We start from the raw sequence: 14,458 nt of genomic DNA, 5'->3' as shown, positions 1-14,458 counted from the left end.
AGATTGAGGCCAACCTGGCCTACATAGTCAATTCCGGGCCAGCTGAGGCTATAGGGAGACCTTGTCTCAAAAAGACCAAAAAAGGTCTAGGGGCATGGTGACACATGTCTTTAATCCAAGTACTTGGGAGGCAGAGGCAGGTGGAGCTCTGTGAGATCAAGGCCAGCATGGTCTAGATAGTGAGTTTCAGGCCAGCTGGAGCTACAGAGAGACCCTGTCTCAAAACAACAAAATGAAAAAAAAAAAAAAAAAAACCCCACACCCACATGGCAGCTAACAATCATCTGTAACTCCTTCCAGGGGATTCTTCTGACCTCTGTGGGCACTGTATGACACAGGTGTGCTTACATACATGCAGGCATAACACTCATAAAATAAAATGAAAAATAATAATTTTTTTTTTTGGTCTTTTTGAGACAGGGTCTCCCTATAGTCCCAGCTGTCCTGGAACTCACTATGTAGATCAGGCTGGCCTTGAACTCACAGAGATCCGCCTGCCTCTGCCTCCCGGGTGCTGGGATTAAAGGCGTGTGCTACCACTCCCAGCTAATATTTTTTAAAAATCAGTTCTATTTACATTTACCTCATTTGATTCTTGGGAAAATGTTTTCCTGCCTTTTATCACCACCACTGTCCTTAACTCAGTCCCGGGAGGGAGGGAGAGCCAGGATTATCATCTTCATTTTGTGCTTAGGTAAACTGAGGCCTGGCTGGCCAGGCTTGGTAGCACAGACCTATAAACCCAGCTTCTTGGGAGACTGAGGCAGAACAATTCCAAGTTCAAGACATGCCTGGGCTATACAGAGTGAGTGCAAGGCCAGACTGAGAAACTTAGTGAGACCTATCGCCAAATAAAAAGTGAAAAGAGGGTTGGGGGTGTAGCTCAGCAGCAGAGCCTTGTCTAGCACATACAGGGCATACGTTGCAATCCCAGTGCTGCCAAAACAAAGCACAAACGAACGAAAAACAAGCACCCAGGTGAGGTCCCATTAAGGAAAGTGGCTTTTCTGAAGTCAGTTGACTGGGGAGCCATGGGCGAAAACCCTGAAATTCAGTTCCATGGCTGCCTTCCACTTACTGCTTTTGTTTTCTTTCTTTCTGTTCTCTCTGCCCTCTCGTGTCTGTCTTGTTCTGTTTTTCTTTCTACTTCAACATCCCTTTCCCTCTTGCTTTTGCACAATGTTCAAACCTTTGGTCACTCTGGAAACCTGCCAACCCAGGCTTCAGCCCCAGCCCCGACCCATGTCACCATAAACTCGGCATCCTGCCTGTGGCAAAGCCTTTTCCAGGCGTCAGAATGCAGAGATTACCTTGGGGTGACGCTCCAGCTGCCAACTGGCTCCAGATAAGATAAGGGTTGGGATCAGCACTATAAACAGCCCCATCCTCTCTCCTGGCCCAGACCCCAGTTGAGGCCACACCAGTCCACAAGCAACATGGCCATGCACCTGTGGGTGATCACCCTGACCTTGACTGCCCTCCTTGCCATGGACAGAGGTGAGTGGGCAGAAGCTGCTCTCTCTCTCTGAGGCTTGATGCTGGTAGGTGAACTTGGGCATGGGGGCAGAGGCAAGGCCTGGTGCTCCCTATGAGGCCTGGGCTTTCTGTGTAGTCTTTCCTTCCGTACCCATACTCTCCACAGTGGTGGACAAAACACTGACAGGGAGAAAAGGACCAGATTCAGAAAGAATTGCTGAGTCCTCTACCCCTCTTCCACTGTGGCTGTAAAGCAGGAGGCCGCTCCAGTTCAAAGCTGCATTGAGTGATTACTGGCTGGAGGCTGAAGTGACAAGGAACGTTCAAGTCTTGGCTCCACTATGTGGTGGTCGGTGCTGAGAGGGCTGGCCTGGGCCCTAGGGTTCCTATTTTGTTTTGACAAGCTGTCATTTGGGACCCAGGAAACCATGTGAGCATGTGGGAGCCCTCTCTCTGGGAGCCATTGGCTGGCTAGACACATACACCAGGGGTGGGCTTCCTCAGGCCTGGGGCACCCCAGCAGTCCCAGAGCTACTACTTTTAGGTACTTGTCTGGGCCTTTAACAATGAGGGACCAAAACAGGCCAAACAAACACCAGGGTCCTGACAGAGCTTAAATCTAGTAGAATGGAGGAGGAGAGTAGACAATAGTCTATCAGAACCTGATGCAGGGTGAGGGAAAATACCAACTGGGTGATCTGGATTGGGAGGGAACTACAGATTTAAATCAGGGGAGGCATCTTAGGCTAAGGAAAGCTTGAAGGAGTTGAGGGAGAGTCATGGAGATATTCTGAAGAAGGGTGTTCTAGACAGAGCAAACCACTGATGCAAAGGCCTGAGGTACAAACTTATCTGGAGTATTTGAGGCACTGTGTGGTTGGAGGGGAGCGAAGGGCATGGGGCAGAATGAGAGGACAGAAGAGGAGAAGGCAACTGGGAACCATATTGGTCAAGGCCTTAAAGGCCAATGTGTAAAACTGGCTTTTCTTCTGAGTGAAGTGGGAGGCACTGCAGGGCTTTAAAGAAGGTATGACTTGCCAGGCGTGGTAGTGCACACCTGTAGTCCCAGCAGTTAGGAGGCAGAGGCAGGTGGGTCTCTGTGAGTTCAAGGCCAGCCTGGTCTACATGGTAAGTTCCAGGCCAGCTGGGGCTACAGGGAGACAGTGTTTCAAAAAAAGAAAGAAAAGAATGTATGACTAGTTGGTATTAGGCTAATTGCTCTAGTTGGTATGTTGAGAATAAATAGGATGGGAAAGCATGAAGACCACTTAGGACCCATTGGACAAGAGTCATAACATTACAAGGCAATGCCTGGCAGGACCTCAGGGCCATTGACCTTATGACCACTACTTTATCCATTTCCACTGCCTGAGACACAGACCTGGCAGCTGGGGTGATAAAGAACGGGTATTCAGGCTCTGGTCAGGCACAGCTGCCGACTCTCCACCCAGCCTCCATTCTCTGAGCACTCTTCCATTAAGAACTTAGGAAGTCTGGCTTGAAGAGGGTCCTTACACACATTTCAGATTCCCACCTGGGTGGAATGAAGAAGGGGTACTTGGACCAAAGGCAAGGAATGCCCAGGGCTAAATGCAACTTTTTACCCTTTCTGTACACTCCTCTCCACAAACTCACTTTTTTTTTTCGACAATTTTATATAATTTTTATTTGTACTTTAGAATTTAAACAACTTGCTGGAACATCCTTTGTGAGGCAATATAGTTATTTTCTTTTTATCTGAAACTATTTAAATGTTAAGACAGGCTCACTAATTTGCTTTCAAGAGCAACCAACATGTTGGCTAAAAACAGCCAACTTAGCCGGGTGCGGTGGCGCACGCCTTTAGTCCCAGCACTCGGGAGGCACAGGCAGGCGGATCTCTGTGAGTTCAAGGCCAGCCTGGTCTATGTAGCGAGTTCCAGGTCAGCTGGGGTTACAGGGAGACCCTGTCTCAAAAAAGATCCCCCCCCAAAAAAGCCAACAATAATTATCTGTGATAGAGACTTGATTATGCGAGCTTCCACACCTCTGTCTCTCCTGGAGAGGAAGGGGTCTCTGTGCTTTTCTGTGATGGTTTCACTGAATTCATTACAATAGAGATGGACATTTGAAACTTGCATCCAACATCTGAGCAACCTTCTTTTGAGACACACCATATTTATTCCTTCATTTCCACATGTGGTTTCATTTCCCATGTGTATTAGTATTATCTATTATAACTGGAGATTTCCCTTGATCAATAGCTTGTTTTGCTCTGTTCTGGTTCCAGTCATGGGCATCACCAAGTTGATTAATATTATACCTGTACCCACAAACTCACTTTAGTGATCAATTCCTGACACTCACTGGCTGGGGCACTAATGAGGTGCCACGTGGAAACAGAGTAAGGAGCCCCAAGAATCTCAAGTTCATGGAGAAATAGGGGTGACCCAGGGAGTGGGATAGCACTTGGCCTTGTAACAAAGTTCAAATTCAGGTCTGCTCAGGAAACTATGGAGGACAATAGGGGAAGTTTCTGAGCCTTAGAAGGACGGTATGATTTAATACGAGGAGAATAGGAACCAGCATATTCCAGACAAGGAGAACTGCATGTGTCAAAAAAAAAAAAAACACCTGTTCAAGGACAGCGAGCAGAGAAGAGTTGGGACCATGGTGCCCTAAGCATGAACTATAGAGGTCTGGTCCAGAAAAAGACTTATTGCTCATAATAGGGAGCCAGAGGAGGGCTTTCTGCCTGTCTTGGTCAGTTTGTTGTCAACTGGGCACGTCTCAGAAGAAACCTCAACTGAAGAACTTCCTGGATTGAACTGGCCTGTGGGCATATCTGTGGGACACTTTCTTGACTGATGATTGATATGGGAGGGTCCAGTCGACTGTGGGTGGTACCATCCCTAGGTAGGTGGGCCTGAGCTGTTTAAAATGGTTAGCTAAGTGTGAGTTGGAGAGGAAGGCAGTAAGCAGCCTTCCATGGTCTCAGCTCCAGTTCCTTCCTCCAGGTTCCTGCCTTGGCTTCCCTTGATGATGGACTGCAACCCGTAAGCCAAGTAAACCACCTCCTCCCCTAAGTTGCTTTTCTTTTCTTTTCATGAGACAGGTTTTCTCTGTAGCCCCTGCTGGCCTGTAACTCCCTCTGTGGACTAGGCTGGCCTCCATCTCACAGAGACTCACCTGCCTCTGTCTCTGCATCCCAAATGCACAGTCACTATGCACAGTCCTAAATTACTTTTGATCAGTGTTTTATCACAACAAAGAAGCAAACTAGGACTCTGCCTGTTTTGGGGAGAGGGGGGATTGCTCAGTGGTTAAGAGCACTGACTGCTCTTGCAGAGGACCCAGGTTTGAGTCCCAGCACCCACATGGCAGCTAACTCCAGTTCCAGGGAATGGACACCTTCTTCGGACTTCTGCAGGCATTGCGCAACACAGGTGCACTTACACTCATGCAGGCAATACATTCACACACATAAAATAAAAATAATAAAGTATTTTAAAAATAAAATTCACTATATAGTTCAGACTGACCTTGAACTTTGATCTTTCTGCCTCTTTTTCCTAACAGTTAAGTTCCACGAAATATGCAATCTTTTTACTCAATGAATCATATGGATGATCTTTGACAATGCACACACTTGTGTCCTAAACCTCTATCAAAATACAAACTATTCCCATGGCTCCAGAAATTTCCATCCTGCCAGTGCATGCCAGACCTGCCCACAGCTCAGAGGCAGCAGGCGGTCTGTTCTGCTCAGTGCCTAGAGGCAACCACCACCTGTTTCTGCCTTTTCTCTGCCACACAGGTCTATTCAAATGTCACATATGTGGAATCTTTTGTGTCTTTTTCCTTTGCTCAGCTAAATAACTTTTTTTTTCTTTTTTAAATTTTTTATTGACTTTTTGTGTATTTCATACAGAACATCTTAACATCTTTATACCCCCTTCCCCATTGGCCTCCTCCAATAGCCCCCCCCTTGGAATTTATACATTCTATCATTTAAGGTCTATCATGTCAAAATAGTGTCCCCAGATGTTCCTCAGTGCAAGTTCATCTACTGAGGTCTAGTCAGCCTATCTAGAGTCTCTCCCCTTAAGATCAGCTCTTCCTCACCCAGCAGTAAGTAATCATCAGCTAAATATTTTTGTGATTCAGACTCATTGTGTCTATCAGGTGCTTGAGTTCTTGCTGTTTTGGGTATCGTTTTTTGTTTGTTTGTTTGTTTGTTTTGTTTTGTTTTTTGTCTTTTTGAAGCAGGGTCTCCCTGTAGCCCCAGCTGTCCTGGAACTCACTATGTAGACCAGGCTGGCCTTGAACTCACAGAGATCTGCCTGCCTCTTCCTCCCAACTGCTGGGACTACAGGCGTAAGCCACCATGCCCGGCTTGGGTATTTTTTTTTTTTAATATAAACTTTTTAGTTTTATTTTTAAGAATTCCATACATGTATACAATGAAATATGATCATATTCCCCCTCCAAATGTCCCATATTCCCCAACACGCCCCTTCCCAACCTCATGTCTTTTTTTTTTTTTGATAACCTAAGTTTCATTTAGTACTGCCTGCTGCTCATGTGTGTATAAGTGTGGGGTTATCCACTAAAGTGTGGGAAATTTACCTGTGGCCACATCCTCAAGAAAGAATGATTCTCCCCAGGAACTATCCACTGCCAATAGCTACTGAGTAAAGGGGCGGGACTTAGAGATCATCTGCCCCATCTATGCTGGGATTTTCGCTGGCTTGATCCTATGCGGGTCACCACAGCTGCTGGGAGATGATGATTGTCATAGACAAATCATGCCCAGAAGACAGCATTTCACGGCACTCCTCCCCATCCTTTGACTTACATCCTTCCTGCCTCCTCTTCCACCATGTTCTTTGAACCTTGGTGGTGGTGGGCGTAATCTAGATGTCCCCTTAGGGCTGAATGCTCTCAGTCTCTCATCCTCAGCACTCTGACCAGTTAGGACTGCTGCTCACTGTAAAAAGAAGCTTCTCTGACTGAGGCTGAGGGCAGCCCAGGCCTGTCAATGCTGGGAGCTAGGTGGACTGAGGTTTGGGTTGAGGGGTTGGAGTCTAGGGAATCTTTTACTTGTTGAGACCGGAAACTGAGTGGACTGTGGAAGTTTGGCGAAGTCTATTTCTTTAATTTTTGAGGCAAAGTCTCTCTATGTAGTCCAGGCTGGGCTCAAACTGCTAAACCCCCTGCCTTGGGCTCCTGGAGTGCCAAGACTATAGGTGTGTCTCACCGCAGTTGCTGTTTTTTTAATTTTTATTTTATTTTTTGTGTGTGTGTCTTTTTGAGACAGGGTCTCCCTGTAGCCCCAGCTGTCCTGGAACTCACTATGTAGACCAGGCTGGCCTCAAACTCACAGAGATCCACCTGCCTCTGCCTCCCAGCTGCTGGGATTAAAGGCGTGCGCCACTATGCCCGGCTTATTTTATTTATTTTTATTTTTTGGTCTTTTTGAGACAGGTGTAGCCCGAGCTGGCCTGGAACTTGATTTGTAGGCCAGACTGGACTTGAACTCACAAAGATCTGCCTGCCTCTGTCTCCTGAGTGCTGGGATTAAAGGTATGTGCCACCATGCCGAATTATGGGCTTTTTTTTTTTTTTTCTCAATTGTGTTTTTTAGTATTATATTTATTGTTTTTATTTTATGTGTATGAGTGCATTGCCTGCATGTAAGTAAGTGCACCTGTGTTGTCCAGTGCCCACAAAGGTCAGAAGAAGGCATCAGATTCCCCTAGAACTGGAGTTAAGGATGGCTGTTAGCAGCCATGTGAGTGGTAGGAGTTGAACCCGGGTATTCTGCAAGAATAGCCAATGCTCGTAGGCGCTGAACGATCTCTCCAGTCCATTTGTGTTTTGTTTTGAGACAAGGTCTTACTCGGTAGCCCAGGCTAGCCTGAAACTCACTATATGTAGTCCAGACTAGCCTTGAACTTGTGGTGATCCTCCTGACTCTGCCTCTGCAGTACTGAGTTTATAGGCATGAGCCACACAGCCCATGTGTGTGGCTTGTTAGCTGCTTGTTTTTATTGCTGAGTAGTACTCCACAGTATAGAAGTTTCACACTTTTTCCATTGTCACATGGAATATTTAGGCTTTTTTTAGTTCTAACAGTTATGACATAGATGGGTTTGAGCAGTATTGTGACAAGCCTAGATTTATTTACATTTTGAGCTCCTGCTGTCAGGCTTTTACAACATACCAGAGGCATGTTGTTTCTGTTCCTTTCTCTCCTCTCTGCCGAGGAAATCTTATTAAGTAATGTCTCCAGGAAAAGGTAAAATCATATTACCTTGCCCACCTCCAGTGCTATGGGACACTACTTCTGGAGACAGCTTTGTTCACAGTAGCATAGCTTTCTGCTTCTCTCGGGGCCCAAGTCCACCTTCCTGCAGCCTCTGCACAGATGGGCTCCTCTCTGTGAGGGCAGAAGAGTCTGTCCATCTCTCCATTGATCCTGGATAGCTCTTCAGGAAGCAGCATGTCTTCTCCAACTTTCAGAGCCACACTCCCTCCCACAAGGGAAGGCCTTAGACACAGCTCCAGGTCCCTGTTCACTTGCCATGTTCGTGGTCACAACAGTTTGCTCTTGTCCCATGAACATCTCAGCCAAACCTTGAGAGGCACAACTGTGTGTGTAGGAAGAGTCAGGCTTAAGAGTAGCAAGCCTACAGCTGGGCATGGTGGAACCTGCCTTTAATCCCAGCACTCAGGAGGCAGAGGCAGGCGGATTTCTGTGAGTTCAAGGCCAGCCTGGTCTACATAGTAAATTCCAGGCAGCTGGGCATACAGGGAGACCCTGTCTCAAAAAGACCAAAAAATAAAACAAGAAAAAAGTAGCAAGCCTGTGTGCAAATCCTAGCTCTGCTTTTTTAAACTGTGTCCTTCCAGCACTCTGAGTCTTTCACACCAGTAAAGCGGGCCAATAGACAGACCTGAGACCTGCATGCATTACTGAGGAGCATGTGAGAGGAGCACCTGCCGGGAGGAAGGAAATCAGCTGAGTGTAATCACAACGTCAGGTAGTCCTGTAGGGAGCTTTGCAGTTAGGTGGCTCCTCAGCCCTGCCCCACACAGAGACCAGAAGGCTGGGGTTTGTAGCCATACCATCGACAGGGCCTGTCCTGGGCAGGGGGAGTGAGGGTGGGCAAGGCAGCTCCACGCCCGAAGGGTCATTCCTGGGGAAGAACTGGCGGTGAGCAGCCAGCACTTGTGGCAGCTGGGAGCCAGAGTTGGTAGCAGGCCTGTGCCAGGCTCTGAGACGCAGACACAGTGTCCACTACTGCATCCTTCCTTCTGGTACAGAGTGGTGCAGAGGACTTAAAATCATGTATTCTTGACTGGGTGTGGCAGTACACAGCTTTAATCCCAGTATCGGAGGGGCAGAAGCAGGTGGATTTCTGTGCGTTGGAGGCTAGCTTGGTCTATAAAGTGAGTTCCAGACCGGCCAGGATGACATAGTGAAGACCCTTTTTCCTTTTCTTTTCTTTTTTTTAAAGTATTCTCAGTATCTGGCACATAGTTAACTGCTGGTTTTTAAATTATTTTATGGAACACAATACTTTCACTGAGATCTAACTAGTAAGAATCAGGCTGGATCATCACCTCCCTAATTCTAGACTTTCTGTCTTTAGTCATGTAATCTAAAATGGTTCAGCTTTCTGGCAGCCCCACCATCCTTTGTCTCACTATCTTTCCTTGAAGAATCCAGATTGCCAGGTGCCCCAGAGAAGGAAAAATAGTTCTCAGATCCCAAGACCAGGGACTTGGAGCTGACATCCCCTCGTTTTTCTTTCAGAAGTGCCAGTGTCAGCAGGAAAGCTTGTTTTCTGGAGAATGGTAAGTCTGCTGCTCACTGCTCGGCTTTCGCTCTGCGGGAGTCTTCTCAGCTACACGAAGATGCCAGCAGCTGTTCTCCTCCACTCTCCTACTGACACCTTCAGTGGCCCGAGGGCTAGGGTGACCTCCTGAACCTTCACTGTCCTCAGAACACCTCCTCCAGGCTGAGCAGACCCAAGTTCCAAGACTGGCCTCAACCCTCAGGATCTGCCCCAAATCTGGTCTCCAGGGTTCCCTTCCTCAGTAGCACACCTTACCCAGTACAGCAGGACATAGCACTTGCTCTACTTAGCATAGTACAGACAGACAGAACACAGTGAGAAAACTCGTCCCCCAAACAAGCAGGATGACTCCTGAGAAACAACATCCAAGGTTGGCCTCCACATGCATGTACAAGTGTACACACACACACACACACACACACACACACACACACACAAGACCATGTACGCCTGGGTAAATTCAGGCATGCCTAGGTTGTGAGGCATTTTCTAGGAATGAAGAATTATTCTGTCTACTGGGGTCTGCAAATTGAACCAGCTTCTAGAAATACCCTCTGAGGAGTGTGTGAACCAGCCCCTGGAAGCTTGAGGGTACAAACTTACTCCACACACATACACATAGACACCTGAACACGGTTAGATGCCACATACTGGGGCTCAACATAGGCTCTAACATATGTACACATCCAGCCACATGTATACATAAGTATGTACTCACATACAAGCAAACATACCACGGGGCCCTGAGTGGTTCGCTTCACATTCATGGGACCCATCATGGGGCCTTTCTGAGTCCCCTCTCTCTTCTGTCTTCCACAGCCCATCTGTGAGCACATGGCAGAGTCTCCAAACTGTCCCCAGACACCTAACCTGATCTGTGGTACCGATGGGGTCACATACAAAAATGAATGCTATCTCTGCGTGACCCGGATGTAAGTCTGCCTTCCCCTCAGCTTGCTTGGGTTGGTCCCATCTCTGGTACAAGTCTGAAAGGAACAGGACTTAACCTTGTCTTCTCTCACACGCACACACGCACGCACGCACGCACTCTTACTTGGCCAGAGAATAGTCCTCAGTCATTTGTCACTAAGACAATGCGTCCAAATGTAACTCAAAGAAGCACAGAACTCTAAGTAGAAAGCCAGAAACTGGTGGAGGTAAGAGGAGGGGGCAGAAACCCTGGGTTCTTTTCCTTGTTCTGTCCCTATCTGACAAGGTGATCTTATCTAATCTCTCATTCCCCAGCCAACAATTATTTATTGAGCACTTACTATGTCTAGGTACTGAGAACCTCGGTGATCTCTTAGGGTTAGGCTAGGAGGAAAGTCAGGCCAGTGATTAGCCTGCTGCAACACAAAATGCTCCAGGCTCAGTTGAGGCACACAGGGTGTCTGGGAGCAGAAAAAAAAGACGGAGAAAACTGCTTAGGGGAGTTAAAACTTGAGCTCATTTCTGAGGCATTGGTAGAAATGTTAGAAAAAAGGAAGAAGGAAAGATAATTCCAAATATAAGAAAAGGAGTTTGGAAAGGTCTAGAAAAGGAAGTCAGTTTCTTTTGAGGAAATACAGGAAGTTGGACATGCTGGAATGTAAAATGAAGGAGGCAGTATGAGATTGGGAGGGGGTGGGTAACAGAACATGATCTTGATATATCAGATCACCTACTTGGTCTAAGTTTCCTTACCAGTAAAACCCTCAGAGTTGGACTAAGAGCCAAGTGAGATCATGGAAACTGCAAAGCTGTCTAGCAAGATATGAGTTTATACTGGAAGAAATATAAGGAGAAAGACATTGCCCTAGCTTAGGAGAAAAGTCATGGTCAAGATTCATAGTTAGGGGGCTGGAGTTAGGGGGCTCAGCTGCTCTTCCAGAGAACCTGGGTTCAGTTCCCAGCACTCACATGAAGTAGCTCACAACTGCGTGTAACTCCAGTTCCTGGGAACCTGATGCTGTCATCTGGCCTCTAAGGGTAACTGCACTCACATGCACTCACACAAAATAGGACATACTTTGGGGGTAGAACTGACAGGGGTGGTCTATGATTGATGTGAAGGATGAGGGGAAGAGAGAAGGCAAGAGAAACATGTCCATTTCTTCTTCTCTCCCTTCTTGTCTTCAGTTCTTTCTTCTTGAAACAGGGTTTTGCTATGTTGTCCAAGTTGATCTTAAACCCACAAACTCGTGATCCTTTTTTTTTTTTTTTTTTCAGTACTGGGGATTTAATCCACAACCTCTTGCACAACATTCTGTCACTGAGCTACAGTATATCCATCACTCTTTTTACTTTTATTTTTTGAGACAGGGTCTCCCTGTAGCCCCAGCTGGTCTGGAACTCACTATGCACATCAGGCTGGCCTCAATCTTAGAGATCCACCTGCCTCTGGGATTAAAGGCATGTACCATCACACCCAGCTACTTTATGAGATAAGGTCTCACTAAGTTGCCAAGGCCTTGAACTCACTTTATAAACCCACGCAACTTTGAACTTGGAATCCTTTACCCATTTTTCTGAATGAGGGATTACCAGGCCATACTCCATATACTTACTGATGGACTTGGATGGCCATACTCCAGAATGGGCATTACAGGGAGATAAGTATGATGTTTTTGGACAGTTGGTCTCTGGTGGATCTCAGTCGAGCTATGTGATGGCTAACCATGTGAACAGGCACAACAGATATCTGACTGGAGAGATTTGGCAGCTATCAGTGTGCAGTAGTAGTTGAAACCCCAGGAAGCTGAACTTTCTCGGGGGTGTCTAAGAAGGAAAGTTTATAGGGGGTATGCTCAGACCCCTGAGATCTGTTCCGTATTTGGATACTTTGAGGAGGGGCTCAATCAGCAGGGAGTCTTAGATAGACTGGGCCTGGTCTTGAATGGTTTGTTATAGTTCTCACAGAGATGGCCTTATCTGTTTCCTTTCATTCTAGAAAAACCAAAAAGGACATCCAGATCTTGAAGGATGGCAAGTGCTGAGCTTACAGGTACCTCAAGCCACGAAGCTTCAGTCTGGAGAACAGTAATGCACGCAAGAGGATATGCTGTGAAATAAAAGATGCAGCCCAACCTGGTGAAGTGACCAGTCTTTGGGAACTCGGGAGGTGATGGCAATAGAGGTAGGGTAGACCTTGACAGCCCTCCCTGCTCTGAATCTGATATCCAACCGCTCTGGTGGTCCTTAACTTTGTCACAAGTCCCCATTAGAGGTCCCAGTTATCTTCTGTCCACTTGAGGCCAGCCTCTGACCCAGGACACTGTCCAGTCCTTCTGACTATCTCAGGCCAAGAACCTAGGTAAAACGAGTATCCTCGGGAACTATTGTGTGGCACCCAATCCCTGCATGGTTTTCTCCTGGGCTGAACCAGCACTCTGAGGCAGACACAAGGCACAGACACTTGACATAGCACAGCTGACACTCAGGTACAGCTGAACTGCTTCATGTGATATCAAATTATTGTTTGGGGTTTTTTGGAGATTGAGACAGGGTCTTACTCTGCAGCCCAGACTGGCCTTAAATATTCCTGCCTCAGCCTCCCTAGTGCTGCAAACCAGGTCTTTACTAACAAACATTCAAAACCAGGCACTGCCCCATATCCTGTAAGTACATGCCTGCACAGGTCACCTGGAAACCCCTGGATCTCCCAGCTCCTGGAACAGCAGGATCACTGGCAGGGCTGCCCTGCTCTTTAAGTCAATATCCACTTTAACTGGCTGACATTAGAGATGACCTCCAAGCACATACAGCATTCAGAAATCACACAGAGCTCACAGCCCACGGTATATGTTGAATGTCATCTCTTTTGGTATAAACCTGGAGGAGCTTCTTTATACGATGGCAGGATAAAGGGTGGGAGGGCTTGGCTGGGCAAAGCAGTTTTACTCAGGCTCAGATTTCTGCTTTAAGGGTGTAGAAAGAACAGGAAATGCTCTGAGAAGACACATCTGACAAAAGCTGGTTAGGAAGGGCAAGAACCAACATTCCCCAGGCCAGTGAAGTGGGAAAACCAGGCAAGAGTTGTTGCTGATACAGTCACAGGTAGTTCATCTATCTACAGACCTTTCTATTATTATTGATCAACTTGTTTCCCACCTGCAGGTGAGTGCATGGTGTATGATTAAGTATGGTTGTAAGGGGGCTGGAGAGGTGGCTCAGTGCTGACTGCTCTTACAGAGGACCCAGGTTCGATTCCCAGCACCCACATGGCAGCTGCGAACAGTCCTTGACGCCAGTTCCAGGGAAATCTGATACCCTCTTCTGGCCTCCGCAGCATTGCATGACATGGGTGCACTCACATACATGCAGGCAATACACTCATGCACATAAAATAAAAAATATAAAAAAGTATGGTTGTAAGCAAATCAAAACATTAGTGGCTTAAACATGCAGAAATAGTGTCTGCCACAAAGAACTCTGCAGAATTATAACTTCATGCTCCTCCTAGATTTTAACTCTGCCACTCTCATGTCAGTTTCTACCTCAAAGTACAAGGCAGCTGCTCTAAGCCCAGCCATACAAATGAGGAAAAGGCATACTACCTATCTCCAAAGACACCTCTCAAGACAGGCATAATGTGTTCACATCCCAACAATTAAAATATCACCCCTTGCCAGACAAGAGCAAGGAGACTGAGAACTATAATCCTCATCTCTGTTAAGCTAAATGGTAGGACTTATTGTATGAGAAGAAAGTGGACATTGGTGACATCTGAAAGTTTCCATCTCAAGTGGGAAGGGCCTCCTACACCCGCGTAGCACAGATTGGCCAGGCATTTCCTCGGTGATCCTCCTCAGGCTCTAACAATGTGTCAGACACCCCACTGGAAGAAATAACTAATTCCCCACTTATAAATGTGGACCACTCTGAAGCCTAAGCGTGAGTCTTTAGACTATATCCTGGTTTTTGTTGGGGTAGAGGGGTAAGGAGGGGTGCTAGAGACAGAAGCCAGGGCCTTGGACATACCAGGCAAGCATTCTACCACTGAGCTCCATTCCTTCCTGAGGACCCCTGTCTATGGCAGTGACCATGCTGACCTGGCCATTACTGATGGGTCAAAGATACTTCCCAGGATTTTTCAAATTGGAAGTAAACAGAGGCAGTTCCTCTAGTGAAGCTGTAAGGTATGTGGCACAAATGCTATG

General features: G+C 46.9%; 1 protein-coding gene across 1 annotated transcript; it reads left to right on the top strand.

Moving 5' to 3' along the window:
- Positions 1–1,103: 1,103 nt before the first annotated feature.
- On the top strand, positions 1,104–13,524 carry Spink4 (serine peptidase inhibitor, Kazal type 4). Its single transcript, XM_029568000.1, has 4 exons — positions 1,104–1,497; positions 9,278–9,318; positions 10,140–10,252; positions 12,250–13,524. Exons 1-4 carry the CDS (start codon positions 1,437–1,439, stop codon positions 12,293–12,295), a joined length of 261 nt encoding a protein of 86 aa, XP_029423860.1. The 5' UTR covers positions 1,104–1,436; the 3' UTR covers positions 12,296–13,524.
- The last annotated feature ends 934 nt before the right edge of the window (positions 13,525–14,458 follow it).

This window comes from Nannospalax galili, unplaced genomic scaffold, assembly GCF_000622305.1.
Source record: "Nannospalax galili isolate Female #2095 unplaced genomic scaffold, S.galili_v1.0 scaffold341, whole genome shotgun sequence".
Classification (NCBI taxonomy): domain Eukaryota; kingdom Metazoa; phylum Chordata; class Mammalia; order Rodentia; family Spalacidae; genus Nannospalax; species Nannospalax galili.
The sequence above is the reverse complement of the archived record's forward strand: the minus strand, read 5'-3'. Positions and strand labels throughout refer to the sequence as shown.

Excerpts from the sequence above, each read along its gene's own strand:
- Spink4 (XM_029568000.1), top strand. The coding sequence starts at position 1,437 with ATGGCCATGCACCTGTGGGTGATCACCCTGACCTTGACTGCCCTCCTT. Across the intron at positions 1,498-9,277 it reads CCTCCTTGCCATGGACAGAG|AAGTGCCAGTGTCAGCAGGA; the intron begins GTGAGTGGGCAG and ends TTTTTCTTTCAG. Across the intron at positions 9,319-10,139 it reads AGCTTGTTTTCTGGAGAATG|CCCATCTGTGAGCACATGGC; the intron begins GTAAGTCTGCTG and ends TGTCTTCCACAG.